We start from the raw sequence: 15,578 nt of genomic DNA on the forward strand, positions 1-15,578 counted from the left end.
TAATTTATTTTAAGTGCATGAGTGAAAGTCGTGACTTTATGCGGCCCTTCTTCCTGGCAGGATCTACCAATAAATAAATAAATCACTTCACTCCGTCATTCGTATAGCTGTCTGGGAGTGGTCTGGGACGGTGCTAATGTGACATTATTGCTGAAACTCATGTGAAACTAAGCAGCCATGGTCGACTCTGCTTGTGTAGCGCCTTGTCATGCGGGAAGGCCCATCATGACATCAGTTAGGACAGACTTATAAGTTAGATTTCCTCTGGGAGAGGATGGAAAAATCATAACGCGTATCAGTGAGTGCTAAAAATTCGTTTTTGTGTGTCTGTTACCATCACCACACACCCATGTTTTCTGCCAACTACAGAAGCGAACAAGAAAATGCAAACACGTTATAATTTTTTTTCGTGACAACTCACCATTTGTCTGATGAACAGAAAAAAAAAAAAAAAAAAGATAGTAAAAAAAAAAAACTTGTTCTCATCCGGTTTTCGGGTGCGTATGTACAGAGGCGGTAAGCTAGCTTCCACAAAACTATCGTTTCAAAAGTACTGGCTGTCACTAAAACACAATAAGACAGTCTTTATACTTTCTTGTTCTCCCTCGCCGACATATTTTGAAGAAAACGGGAGCTTCGTCGGGAAGACCTATACTTATTTGCTTCCAAGATGACAACTTCTACGAACTTCCCTCTCGCTTTCTCTTGGCCCCCCCACTCCCTCCCGATCCCTTCCAGTCTTCGAGGACGCCGTAAGGGAGAGCCACCTTGACACGCAAAGTCGTAATGACGAAGTTCTCGTTAATGCACAGAGTAAAGAACCATCAACGTCGTGTACGGCAGTAGGTTCATTCACGCTTTTAACGATCGGTTGCTTTTCCGAGACTTCGGTGGCGAAGAGTGCGGCCAGGACCATTTAGTTTGCTTTGCTCGTATCATCGCAACCGTACACGTGGTGAAAACTAACTTTTCTTAGGCTGGAACACAGAAACTGACGAATCCGCTGTGTGGCTTTTTCGGCGATTGCCATATATCAATCGTATACACGTGGATTTGGAATGTGCGCACGGGAGATTTGCCAGACGTGCCCGTGGGCTTTTTCCAAGGGGGGCAAGTGTGCAACCTCCCCTCGTTACCACCTCTCTTTCTGGAGGCGTACGTTGCGGACTGTGCGGGTTGTTCAGATGTTCGTATTATGCCATCTGAGGATAATCATTACGACCTATGACTAAATACTAACGTACTATTTTCACAAGCGATCTTGCTCCCTTGCCCCCCCCCTCCCCCCCTTCTCGGTACTCCCATGGGGGGCAGAGTTTGCCGCCACGAGACATCTACACAAAAATATCACCCAAAATACACAACATTAAAAGGAATACTATTCACATTTTATTCCAGAAGCAGCAGTCTATGACCACTACACTTGGCATTGTATACAGTGATTGCCGCTGAGCGCAGTATAGCACTTCTTGACGCTGCTCTTTGTACACTGCTCCGCGAATTGCGGACACTTTCAAGTGCACGACAACCCTGCTGAGCTCTAGCAGACATCAAGAAAGTAAGGCATGGGCCGCTGGAGTATTGCCTGGTACTATGAGTATAGACATGAAGGCAAGCTGCCCGGTATAGAACATTGGAAAGTAATGTATGTCGTTCTTTCCTTCAGTGCTTGACACGTTCTTATATGCGAGTGAGCTGTACCTTTGAAGACTAGCACCTTGAAGACTACCTTTGAACTCCTTAACGAGAACGTACTTCGTAACACTGACAGCAGTGCAAGGTTACGGAAATCCGGCAGTTTATGGACGAGGGAACTTTGCACGAGTATATTACAGGTCGCGGTGACGCCATGTCAAGCATCTATACGTTGAAGGGGAATGTAAAAAAAAAAAAGAAAAGGACACGACGACATTCACAATACGTGGCAGTTGTTGAATGATCACTGCGGAAATAAAACGTAAATCAAATAAAGCTTGACGCACAAGGACAGCGACAAGGACGACAAGATCGGGATTCGGAATACTGCAACAACATGACTATAACGAAGTGTGGACAACCTTTCCCACGAACTAAGTTGACGAACAGGCGTCTTGGAATGTAAAATACCGAAGTATATGGAATGTCCATGCAATGCCCATCTTGTACAGACGCGAATTTTCATCGCGGGGTTATACTTGAACTTGACTGGTATAGAGGACTCGGGTCGGAATACTGCGGATGGAGATGTCTTGTCGGCACTTTGCGGGAAAAAGTATCCCTGGCACTTGGAGGAGACGATGACGTATAGGCCCGTCTATAATCAGCTAGCAAATCCGGTTGGGTATTCTTCGTAGAAGCTAAGGTAGTTGGAATAGGACTCCTGAGCTGAGCACACCGCCTGGAAAGAGTAAAAAATTGATAAGTGCTTCGTATATCTATATTGGATGGCAAAATGACAAAGAATTATTTATGATAATAAAGTATTTTCTATTTAAATTTGAATTTTGTTTCATTTTCGGTTTGAAGATGTAGCAAAAATTCGGGGAAGCTTGACAATGGCTGTTTTCCCCATTTACGCTGTACTGCAGCGCTCACACAGAACTAAGATTGTATTACTAATTATTGTCTAGCTTAGAGCAACTGAGTGTTTTTATTTTCCTTCTTCTTCTCATGATCATTAATAAAGGATGTAGTATTATTCCAACAAAATACTGAACTGAAAACTGAACTGAATTCCACAGAAAAAAAAAAAAAAAACATGTGTTCGCGGATGATTTGTCCTGCACAGAAGTATGTACCACTGCCCAGTTCGGATTGGAAAAGCAGATATACTCGTATTTCTAGATTACGCAGTTTCAAGAAAGTCGCATCAATATTGCGAGTGCTCACAGAGTACATTAGTGTTAATTTGGAATTATCTTAGCTTCGTGTAATTACATCAAACCAAACCAATTTGTAATTATCGAGGTTTCATACAGGAATGATTCTGTAATTCCTATTTTAACACGAGACGACGACTGTGCTCAACAACGAAGCTTACAACAACCGAATAGCAAAGAAACATACATATAGAATTACAAGGTGTCGATATTGATAGTCTGCGTGTACTCACGTTTTCCAGCGTAATCCATCGCTGACTAGCATCATTCTCCTTGTTGTTGTGCGTGACTTGAGGGTCTGGGAAATGGTTCACCGACAGGTTCGTTTCCGGTACGGAAGAGCTCACAGAAGTCGTTTTATCCGCATCTTCCAGAATGTCTTGTAACGCGTGGATGTATTCGATAGCCCTGTGCAGTGTCTTCACCTACGGAACAACACACACAGACGATCGGTAAGTGTCACATAGGTACCGATCGTGCATTTTACAGCTTGAATAATTGCCGTCTTTTTACTATCACGTATTTGGCTGATCTGCTCGAATGACATGGTTGCTCTGTAAAGCTTGCTTCACCGTACACTTATGTGTTATAGGAGAAGCCGCCTTTCTGTATCACTCCAAGAACGGTTTGCCGGTAATCGTCCAGCATCTTTTCCTCTCTACGAAATTCCGTCTCGAGTGAGGAAGGACTGATTCCATCGTCGCTGCACATTTAAATGCGCGGCACGGCTTCGTCAGTGGGAGGATTATCTTGTACGTATTATGCCGTTTACGGACAATCGAAACATCGCTGAGCAGCGTGAGATAATAGAACATTCTTGTGTACATCGCAGTTTGCGGGAACTGTGTTTTTTTTTAAATGGACAGATGAAATGAGACGCAGGAATAGTAATATGGCACGCAACTGACAGGCACTACGTGTAGTATTTGTCCTTCAAGCTATTCAAGCGATTGTTCGTATTTATTTTATTTATTATTTATTTTATTTTATTTTTTTGGGGGGGGGGGTCCGCCAATGTCGCGAGCCGTGTATGTCTGTCCGTGACAAGTGTGGAGAGAGAGAGATGTAGGAAGAAGTTATGGGCAATGAAACGAAGTCCATCTTTTGATTGGACGAAGAAGAAGAGGTGGGGGATCGGAAGATGTCTCTACCCGTGTATGCATGCAGCGACATCCTCACGAAATATTCTAGTGGAAGAAGAAGCGAAAACACTGCTCACGGAGCAGGAGCACCGTCCCGTGTCATGTTGAGCATTCACACGGTGCCGGAATTTTGGGAGCGGCGTAGGCATACTGCGCGCTTAGCAGACGACACTTAGCAGATGACACAGTCAGCGTCTTTTCCTGTCGTCTGCTACGAAATATCTTGTTGCTATATTGCAGGATATTCCCTACGGTTAGCAGTGTCCGTCAGGACAAAACGTCGAGCGCTCGCGATCGCGTGACAGCAGAAAGCTATGACGTTTTTCGCATCTTCCGCTGTAGCACTGTGGGGAATGTCGCTCGTGTAGATACACGGTATCAAGCTCCCTTTCTTCTCTCTCCATAGCTGTCATGGACGGACGGACATGGTCGACGACGTTGGTAGTCCTTTTTAAAACTTTTCGCTTGGGCCACGGAAGCTCAGGTACAATACTATTCACCATTCCGACCATTTCGCGTAAGCATTCACGCAGATAAGGAGCCTTCTTTCAGCAACTCAAAGGAAAACCTACCTTGGACAGCCTCTTGGATCGGTTTTCCACAGGTACACACTTCCGAAGCCTCGAGAAAGCGTTGTTGACGGCCTGCACTCGTCGCCTCTCGCGGGCATTCCGACGGGCTACTAGATGAGGAGGTTTCTCGCGATGCGGGACATGTTTGTAGTTGGACTTAGAGGAAGAAGACGATGTTACTGCCGATCCGCCCAGCGCCGATGACGTGGAGGAAGTTGGGCTCGGTTGCGAGTCGCGGCTCGAGTCATCCGATTGGCTGTCGGGGGTGTCTGGCGATCCTCCGTCGTACCTGGGAAGAAGTGAGGGCCCAGGTCAGACAAAAATAATAATAGGAGCCGGGTTCGAGTCCGCTCATCTTCACTGCCTCGTAGTCAGGATTTTTTCCATCACGCCCCCCTCCCACCCCGCCAAAAAAAGAAAAGGAAAGCCTGACGAAAGGGCCAAAAAGCCAGCAGATACGGGTGTAACACACCCCCATACGCAATTTCACCCCACCCCCAAGATGAAAATTTTGCACAAATCCCTGTTCTTAGTGGATGTAGACCGACACCTTACCATATACGCAATATTACTGGGCCATGCAGGAAAAAGTGCTACGTAAAGATGAATGCTTGCGAAAGTGTTTAATGAAAAAAAAAAAAAGAAAGAAGCCCGGATGTTGGAAGAACACCGTCTGGACAAAGACGCTATTATAATTCGTGGCTTCATGTCACGGGACAACTATATGATCCTGGGCAAAAATTATTAAAAAGGAAAACACTGTCGTCATTCACTGCAGTCATATAGCACGACAACGATCCTTGGAAAAGGTTCGGCGAAAGTGAATCTAAAAATGCAGAAATCCTACATTGTGTCGTTAATGGTAAACAGAAATTAAAACTCATGAACGCTGCTTAGAAAAAAAAAAAGCTGAGAAGAAGCGAAGAAGAAAGTGTTTGAAGATAAACTCGCTCAGCGTAACGCAGAAAGGCAACTTCGCGCAGAGCCACTATATGCGAGCCACTATCTTTTATACGATGCGGATACACGACCTTCTCATCCAGTAGAGCACGTGATACATTGTAAAGGGGAAAGAAGGAGTCACGTGATGATCATACAGATTAAAAGGGTGGCGACGCTTCGTCCCAAGTTACGCCAAATAAATGTGAAACAAAAATTATTTGCATTCATGCGAACCTGCACTTAAGATTTTACAGCCAATCAGGCGTTAGCCGCGAGGAATACCGAATACCAGGGCTTCTCCTTTCGGTCCTATTGTATACCTATACCTTCATAAATGTAGTACAATGCAATAAAAAGAAAGAAAGAGAGGCTCTGACATCACTGCAGACCTGTCCGCCAGTGAGGCGGCATGAGAGAGGTCACGTGCTCATGTGACTACCAATAGGAATGGCCGTAGATGCATGATGTAAGGAACCTGTACAATAGAGTCAACCCCAACAGTCGAACTTGGTAACTAACACTATATGGCCTGGTATATATAATACATATTTTAGTAATTCAACAACAGGTACCAAAATATCGCGATATTAACCTCACTAAGACACGTGGAAAAAGAAACACGAAAGAAAAACGAAAACTGACTTAGGTACCTCGTCATAAAGTCTTACTGCTCGGCGAAATGTTTTGACGTTTTGCTCAAAAGGCGAAAGTCGTAAACAACAAAATCATTACGCCGGCCCCACCATAATTGTGCATCGCGTGATGTTCCCGAAGTTCCCCCCGTAGTCTCGTGCGAAATCACAATTACAGCCAACACACTTTCGCCACACCGAACGTAGGTCCATCATTTTAGTAGAGACGAGCAACTCTCTTGTGTGGCACACGCAAACAAGGGGGTGCACGTGCACTGGTCGACGTCATGTTGCTACACGCCTGGTTGCGCACAGTGAATGGCTCTATACCACGGCTGGGCGCTAATTGGGAGTTAACCAGCCATGATTCGCTTCAATGAACAAGACGAATGTCAGTTCACAGGTGGCTCTTGTTATTGTATCGTCGATTGAGCAGAGATACAGGAACATGTACGTGATTTACATCGCAAGAGAGAGAAAAAAAGGATGGGGTAAGAGATAATGAATAATGTGGAGGAATTGTTCCCAAGGGATACAAGAGAACAGAATGTGCACGGGAATGACTTCGACAGAGGTGTTGAGTGAAAGAATCAATGCTTGCATGCGCATGAACTCTCACGTAAATGGGATGAACAGTATATCCACATTGAGCTCTTTGATGCACGGTAACTAAATGTTGCCGCTGCCAGTGCATGAATGACTTGGATGCTGGAATGCGCACACAATGCGCCTCATTTGAATAAATAAAAAAGGTTCACGTGTGATATGTTTCAAATTAAAAGAAGGAGATGGAAAGGTATCGTGCAGACGATGGGGCGATCGCAGTAAGAAGCTGACAAACTGCAAACAATCGCAACATTGCAAATAGAATCAAACATAGTGCAGCTGACAAACCGTAGGGTATAAATACGCCGTGTCACTGTCAAGTCGCATGTAACAAATGTAAAGCCTACAGTTGATTGGGAAGCTAACTGTCACAGGTACGCGGTATAGGAGTGTGAAATAGTTTCCATCCACAGCGAGCGACTCGACGAGAATTCGTACACAAGAAATCCACGCCGTCACCCCACATTGTCCTTCGATGTTCATTTACGCACACTTCACGCACACATGAGATCAGTGCAACCTGTACTCCGCAACACATTCACCTTATTCCGACAGCGACAATTAAAATTGAACGCAGCTTACAGGAAACGGCGCAAACTGCAAGAGCTGCAGCGGGAAATTAGCTTCTGGCTGTCCTTTCGTAAACCACTCCACGGCCTGCAGACTTCCTTACCTGCGACATATCCCAAGCCCCGGCAAACTGGTCGTAGTAGTCCAGGGAGCAGCCGAAGTCACGTGTCCATAGTAAGCTGAAGCAGACATGTCTTCGCTCGGGGGAGAGGGCAAGAGCATCTGAGCAGACATTGCGATCTCCACGCGCGCCGCGGAGCTTGTGACTGACTGCACCGGAGCTCGCGCGCACGGGCGTGTCCCAGCTCCGTGCTGCGCTCGCGCACCGCCGCCCACCAATGGGAGGCGCCACGAGCGGTGATGTCACGGCCGCTTGGCCAACCGGAACGTCGCGCGAGAGCGGCACGCGACACTGGACGCGTGCGAGACGCGCGCGTGTGACTCTCTCTCCCAACATAGCGGTTCTTCCGATGTCCGCCAATGAGACGCGTCGTTTTCTTGATGTAATCGATGGAGTTGGGCATCAGCTGCCTCGTGAACGTGCTTGCTGTGAAGATGTGTTGTTGGCGCCGTTCCCAGAGACAAGGTTGGAATGAGCCACTAGACGGGCTGGAAAATGTGGGAGAAAAGAAATTGCAATGGTTGTTGCAAGGACAAGGACTTTCGGACGATTTTTTACACGAAACAGATACAGAAGAAAGTAATAGGATACAGGATTAGTGTGGGAGTGAATGCAGGTACATGTTGTTTTCGAGATTATAGCACCCGCATCACCTATTTCTCACCTTGTCAAAGGAATGCGTGGAACAAGAAGATATACATGCCTAAAGGGCTTTCTCGGTCAATATCTGCCAAAGTTCCTGCTCAGTTCAGTGCGAGCAAGACATACCTATTCCATTATCCCCGTCACACTGTACTGAAATCGAGCGAACTGGACTGGACTAAAACAGATAACCGACGAGAACTCATTGCATAACCAGTTATCCCAGGTTGTTTAAGCTGGCTAAAGAATAACGAAAACCTTAAAAAAGAAACAGGACCTCTCACTGAACTACGAGCATCACACGACGGGCGCACATTTGAAAGCCATAAAATTTTACAGATGTTCTACTTCGACTTCCTGTGGACGTGCATGAGTGTTTTTACCCACAATGCTACAAGAAAACTCTCCGCTGTACTTTTTCAGAAGCTAAATATCGCGCAGTAAAACGCCCATAAACCAAGCACAAATCAATTACAGACCATTTCGGACACTCCAACTTGGACAGGGACCACCTGTATTTAGGCCACGAAAGATGCGGTGTCATTTACGACCCTCAAAAGCGAAACCACCGCCGCCACAGTAGCAGACGACAATTATATCTCTCTTCTCGCTGAAAGCCAAAAACAACAGCAACAGTAGCAGACGACAGTATAGCAGCCGACAGCTGCCAGAAGACAACTTATCCCACATCAACGCCACGAATAAAATTCTTTGACGCATCTTGATCTACTTTTTTTCCGTTTCTCCCAGTTTGACGCCCCATACACAGATTCGAATCACTTTCCCTGATCAGAAAATTCCTTCGGCAGTCCTGCGCGCGCACAGAGAGAGAGAGAGAGACATATAGGCAGCTGTAACAAAGTTAGCCAGAGGTCGTAAAAAACACCCTCGGTCTATATTGCCACCGCCTCTCGGTCTCGAGCATGTTTGCCTTTCTTTTTTTTCTCTTGCCAAATTATTTGTCCCTATTCCGCACACCTGGTGACCTCCTCTCCCCTTTTGGGCGTTTGGAAATGATACATTTTAGCCAGGAGGTTCCTTTGCCCAGAGCAGAGTGACTTTTCGCAGCCAGTAATTTCCCATTATAGCTTTTCGGAAGCTCGTGGTTTGGCACACGGGACTGCAGCTCCTGAGAAGGCATGCATCAGAATGCTAAATATATATGTGTGTGTGTGGTGCGGCATGACAACTTGATGTGGTCGCCTCCTATAATATGGCGTGTTTATTGTGGAGCTCAAAATGAAATGTTAAGATGGCGGCGCCCGATTCTTGTTGTGCCGCCCTGGAGTTAATCTTTTTTTATTTTAACAAGGCGTGGTGCCATGGCTTGGTGCCGTGATGGGTTCATTGATTTTGCTTTGCTTTGCCTCGTCCGTTAGAAGCATTGAAAGGCCAGACAAGGAATCCGGTGTTTACAAGAAAAGAAATATAGAGGCGTATAGCTCTGTCTTTATTTTCTTTTTCTTTTTTTTTTAGGCGGAGAGTGTTTGGATGAAGATGTGACAGCGAGAAGGCACCTGCTTCAGTTGTACGCCTCCTGCACTGCACTGCAGTCCTTGCGTCTGCAAGATCATTGAGCACGTCTTGAAGATGTCTATGTCGTCCACCACGTTTTGAGAAAGGTTTTCTGCACATGACACTCGCGCGGCGCTATATTATATCCACAAAAGTTGCGGTTATAGCGTTATAACTCCGTGCCGAGTGCCGGTCCCCGATGACAGTTTCGTACTAATATTTTTAGAAGATACGAAGGCAGAAAAAATAGCCGATGTCAAGTTGCCGGTGGTGAGTAAATCAAAGAGTGATATTAAACGGTAGGAACAACTTATTTATTTACACATGGTAAAACAAGACTTTCGTGCACGAGACTGCACTTCTTCAGGTTACAAAAATATAAACATGGTACAGGCACATATATACAGTTGGAGGGAGAGTTCTGGCACCCTCTCATGCCAGAACTCCACCTCCAACTGTATATATGTGCCTGTACCATGTTTATATTTTTGTAACCTGAAGAAGTGCAGTCTCGTGCACGAAAGTCTTGTTTTACCATGTGTAAATAAATAAGTTGTTCCTTCCGTCACTCTTTAATATTTTTAGATTAGATTCGCGTTCATATTGCGCATGATCCGCGAAGCACCTCTCGTACCATCGTACCAAAAATTTAAATGAAATATTGAAAGCGCCTATATACGATGCGAAAGTGCGTTGATAGCGACCACAGCCAGCATCATTATAATTATTGTTTTTAGTTAGAATACGATATTATAGTGACTAAATCAATCTCTTCCTAAAGTATTTTTTCTTCATCAACATCATCATCATCATCATCATCAACAACAACATCATCAACGATATTATAGTATATACGTATACGGCCTGCCAAAAGTAGAGGATCAGGAAGTGATACAAAAACCAGAACGAAATAAATAAGCGGCAGACTCAACAAAATGTTATGGTATCGTGAGTGAGCTGTCATAAACTCCGTTAAAGGAGTCCATGAGTGTCTTTAATGGACACTACACAGAAGTCCCTTAAGAGAGTGTATGGGTGTGCCTTGAGGATGACAACTAAGTGTCGTCAAGGTAGTCGGTAAGCTCTCTTAGCCGGGACAAGTGAACACTGAGCTGGTCAACATTCTATATACTTGTGTAGGCGCATTTATTCCTAGCAGAACAGCCAAAACCTGCCACGGTCCCAAAAGGAGTTGAGCTGCCCTTTTTCTGGAGATACCATGGTGGCGCCTGTTCGTACGTCTTCCTCACAATACCTGTTGCTCTTCCGACTGACGTTACACGCGATCCGTTTAAATAATAGGTACCGAACAAGACTATATATGCCTTTGTCCACTCGTGCAAAACACAGATATCAAAGAGCGGTGCATAAAGACGTGCGCACTCCTTTATTTCCTATACACTGTAGGAAAAGTAACGCGTCCAAGTTGGTACCTCGAGCACTTCTCGCTCTTACCTTGTAAAAAAAATGTGACAAAAAAAAAAGTCCTTAGTTCCAATTGCGCCCAATCTAGGCTGTGCAGGTGTCGTGTGGCAGGCACGCGACTGCCACCGACTCTCTAGGACAATAGATCCTCCTCCTCCTCCGCCGTTGCGGATCGCAGGTCCCCCGCAGGACTTTGAGCCATGCACCACCTGCGTGGATCCGAGATAATTTCGTTCCTGTCCTCTTCTTAACGGACTCGCTTTATTATTTTTCCTCCGGCAGACAGGTGAAACGTCTATAACGGTTCGCCCCAAGCGCTACCAATGGCTGCAAAATATCAACGCAGTATAAGACGCTCGAGGGTTGTCCTAATTGCGAAAGAGTCTCTCTATCGTTATCTACCCCTGCATCGCCACCGCTATACTTGTTTCTATGCACGTTTTATAAATACGAAGGAGAGCTCTTTAGGTATTTGTCGCGTGTTTTCCAGACAAGCTGCCTTTTTCTTTTTCACTGGGAGTTTATTCGTCCGAAAGTTGGCATTACTGCGGCGAAAAGTGTTACTAAGTTGACCTAATTATTTGCATGAAATGTATAGGGTCACGTGTCTGGTTTCTCGTGCCAACAGTACGAAGACTGCACACGAGAAATGTGTGTGACCAGCCGGCGTGGCGTAGTGGTTATATAGGATGATCGCCTTCCATAACGCCGTGGTTGGGATGTGACGCGGGATAGAATTCCGGCATCGGCTGTGCTGTCTCCGATTCCAGTGCAATATGGCCAGTATGGAATTCTGCATAATACTTACAATTGCCATTGCACACCAGGTGAGGTTTTCCCTGGGTTTTCCGGCAGACTTTCACAGATGAATGTCGGCATATAGTTCCCCCTGAAGTCGGCCCAGCACGCATACTAACCCCCCCTGTACCCCACTCCTTTCTGCTGTCCTCTTTCCATCTTTCCACGTCTATTCCCCGCTCACACCCACAGTTGCTTCGGGGAGGTAACACGGAATATATAAAAAAAGTGTGTAAGTATTTAAAAAAGAGTGTGTAAGTTAACAGTAAAAGTTGCTTTGCGATGCATGAATGCATGTCGAGGCAACAATGGAGCGGAGTCGATGGCTGCAGTGGCCCACCGCAAAAGTAAAGTGGTCTCCATCGTATACTTGCAAAAAGGTGATCTTATCTTTCAGCCACAGTGTCAACCCTGCCACTCAACAGTGGCGTCATCACATATCAGACCTGGCCATTCATTCCTCCACGCGGTGGACCTCACAACATGCCTCAAGAAGACTTCCACGTACCTACCTACCTACACCTCGTGCATCGACTGCGGTTGAACGTCACCTTATTTACCCCTCTGTTTCTGGCTACTGGCATAGGTGGGGGCCCCAACAACACATATAAAGACAAACAAAGAACAGAAGAAAAAGTATGGCGCATGCATAGTCTTAATGCAGCCAATGATGAGGGCAACCGTCACCTCTGCAACCTTCATTCGTGAGAACGCATGTCTCCAAAATGTGCCATCATGCTATAATGTGCTCTCTCTCGCGCGGAGCTGTAACGTCTTTCCGAGAGGGCAATTGTCCAATAACAACGAGGCTCGCGGAAACATGGGAGCCTAAAAATCTGCAAGTCATGCACGCGCCTTCGTCCTTGGTGAATCCTTTGGAGCACAGGGAATGCACTTGACCTTTTTGCTCCAAGCTCGCTTCCTTTTTCTGCAGTTTCCAGTGCAGTTCATATATTTTGTCGTCATCTTCTGCAGAACATCCGGGCGCATCGGTTTGCACAAACGACTCAAATCTTCATCCACTTTGCAGTGCAGAGAGAAACTGCTCCTTGTCGACGCCGCGACAATAACAGCCTTTCATCTTGTCTTCCATCAGATTGAGACTCTCCGTTACATGTCGCAGACAAGTATGCGGCAACCCCGAATATGTAATTAACAGCCCATTATAGTCCATTTCGACTTCATTATGTAACGGGCCCAATTATACCGCATCGAGTGCCGTGATTTCGGAGAAAACTACTGCACCGTCTGCGAAAGAAATAAGAGCAGAAGATCGTCTGCTATACAAAGCAAAAAGAAAGCAGACATGAAAAATCGCAGACGATGTCGTTGCACGACCTAAAGTCCAGTTATTAGGAAAGAAGAAAAGGAAGAAAGAAGGAGAGTATATAGTATACTATATATATATATATAGGAAGAAAAAAAAAAAGGAAATTTGCCAGTGCACGCCGGGAGCTTCAGTTGCCCCGTGGGGTTCTTGGTCTCATGTATTCCCGAAGGGTCGTGTCCGACCACCATCAGTGCGGGTGCGGTGCGTACAGAAGCAATAAAACTAATTAAAGATGGTCGGGAATCTTAATTGGACGTCAATTAACTGCATAGCGATGCATTTCGCCGGAATTTGAACGTAGGGTATAAACTTAGATATATTCGTGTGTAATGGTAATATACGTATACGCACTTCGCTTCCTTTTCTTTTCATTTTTCTTTCTGAAAGGAGCTGGATGATAACGGAAGATAAAACGAGATTTGTAGCTCATGATATAGTAGGAACTGGGAAGACCGGGTCACAGAAGAGATGGTCACGCACTGATCAAAACTGCCGGTCATATAAGAGAGGCAGCAATTTCCATGCGGTCGGGGACGATGTTGTTCCACTAAAAGATATACGAGCAAGAAGCGAAAGCAACTTGTATTCTGATGATGCCTCGATGTAGGGGCAGGGACCAATATTTCATCCAATAAATTACGAGAATGAAAGGAGAAATATCGTCGCGCCTTGGGCCACGAAAATAAATCATTGTATATCGAGTATACACTAAAAACCCAAATTAAGTTTCGTTCTTTCTTTCTTTCTTTTTGGTAGATTACAGTAAAACATAACGCTCACTACCTTATACACGGTTCCAAGTGTTCAATGGGCAACAACAACAGTTATATTCTGACGATGAAGTGGAGAGGTTTACCCCACAAATAGGCGGATGTTCTCCATATTTTTCTTTCATATCCAATTCAATCCAATCCAATAGGCGGGAAAAAGGGGGGGGCGAATATGTTTACTCAGAAAGAACAAAAGGAAAGGTCAGCCAGATGCTTCAATAAATATGCTTCAACGCTGTTCATTACGTGAGCGTTTGGTCACTGTCTACTACCGAAAAGGTTGGCGTGCATGTTAAAAGTTAATAATAAATGTAAATGTAATAATAAATGTAAATGTAAATAATAATGGTAAAGTAATAGGGGGGGACATGTTTCTTAGAACAGAAAAAAAGGGGGGGGGGGAAAGTCGGCCAAACGGTGCGTCGGTTTGCTATTCCGTACAACATGAAAAGAAAAGAAATAGGAAATAAAGGATAAACTAACAAAAGGTGAAAGAAGGATGAGACAGATTAAAGACAAATAAGACTAAAAAAAAAAAAAGATGAGAGTGATGTGTATGAGGGTGAGCGGTGAGAGTGGGGCACTGACGAATGAGATGACAAGGCCTGAGTTCACAGGCTGTGCACGAGACCTGTCTCGCTGAGGAACGTCAAAACTGCATTGGTCACAGACCGCTGTGTAGGGGGGTGTCGTACTGGGCCGAGCAGTGTGGACAGAGAAAAGTCTGTCTGTTTGTTTTGTTTTGGGAGTAGCAGAACCGTAGTCAGGAGACAAGTTCAATTTCTCCCTTGTTTTCTTTAAATAATCAATCAATCAATCTGTGCACCGCAGCTCGAGGGTTGTCCAATCTGCGGCAGTCGGGGAGAAGATGCGAAATATCATTTTAAAATCGATAAAACCTTAGTGCTGGGTAAAAAAGGGACAAAGGACGGTACAAGTAACGACAAACAACGGCCTCCTCTTCTCTACTAGACCTGGAGTAGCTTGTCCCGCGGTGAGCGGGCTCACATCTCCATTCTTTTTTCTCCTACCACCACCACTACCATCATCATCATCATCATCATCATCATCATCATCTCCTCCTCCTCCTCTTCTCGTACCGGTGTTTCCACGTGTATAACCTGCCCAGATTTTAACCTTGTTTATTCAACGCTGAAATATCAGCTTCAACAGCTTCAAATTCAAAAGTAATAGGCTATCCTGTCCTACGCTCGCAAACATGCAAAAATGAAATCACCGTCATCATCATCATCATCACCATCATGATTTCGATCCTGAGATCCGCCTTCAGATCTCACCAAGCATGATATAAAGCACCGGAGCATTTTCGCGTCTGAGACAGCAATAAACGGCTTACCGCACATGCTGCCACCTATATGACTTCGGCTAAGCTGTGTCAATCACCGGATCTTCGTAAAGCACCGGATCAACGTGAAGGCACGGCCGATGGTCGTCGAAATTCGCCACACGTTTCACCGCGGCACTTGTGGAATGCGCCACCCCTTTTATTTGCTTCTTTTTTATGAAATCTAAACCGATATCCAGGTATACAAACTGGTTCCGCTTTATCGAATTTCGGCATCCTCAAATATATGGACCACAAAGCGCTATCACGAAACGTTTTTTTTTTTTTTTTTGCCCAACACTAAAAAAAG

General features: G+C 45.2%; 1 protein-coding gene across 1 annotated transcript; it reads right to left on the reverse strand.

Moving 5' to 3' along the window:
• Positions 1-1,449: 1,449 nt before the first annotated feature.
• LOC135401373 (achaete-scute homolog 1a-like) lies at positions 1,450-7,602 on the reverse strand. The gene is made up of 4 exons (XM_064633747.1): positions 7,426-7,602; positions 4,573-4,861; positions 3,092-3,283; positions 1,450-2,377 (listed from the first exon to the last, which is right to left on the reverse strand). The coding sequence occupies exons 1-4, from the start codon at positions 7,554-7,556 to the stop codon at positions 2,300-2,302; spliced, it is 690 nt and encodes a 229-aa protein (XP_064489817.1). The 5' UTR covers positions 7,557-7,602; the 3' UTR covers positions 1,450-2,299.
• Between the last annotated feature and the right edge of the window lie 7,976 nt (positions 7,603-15,578).

The sequence above is a fragment of the Ornithodoros turicata genome, chromosome 7 (assembly GCF_037126465.1).
Source record: "Ornithodoros turicata isolate Travis chromosome 7, ASM3712646v1, whole genome shotgun sequence".
In the NCBI taxonomy this organism is placed as follows: Eukaryota; Metazoa; Arthropoda; class Arachnida; order Ixodida; family Argasidae; genus Ornithodoros; species Ornithodoros turicata.

What these genes read in the sequence shown, in the direction of transcription:
- LOC135401373 (XM_064633747.1), bottom strand. Translation starts at nt 7,556, where the DNA reads ATGTCTGCTCAGATGCTCTTGCCCTCTCCCCCGAGCGAAGACATGTCT. An exon ending in GATCCAAGAGGCTGTCCAAG is followed by an intron (nt 3,284 to 4,572) that starts GTAGGTTTTCCT and finishes GTTGTTCCGTAG; the next exon opens with GTGAAGACACTGCACAGGGC. An exon ending in GATGGATTACGCTGGAAAAC is followed by an intron (nt 2,378 to 3,091) that starts GTGAGTACACGC and finishes TACTCTTTCCAG; the next exon opens with GCGGTGTGCTCAGCTCAGGA.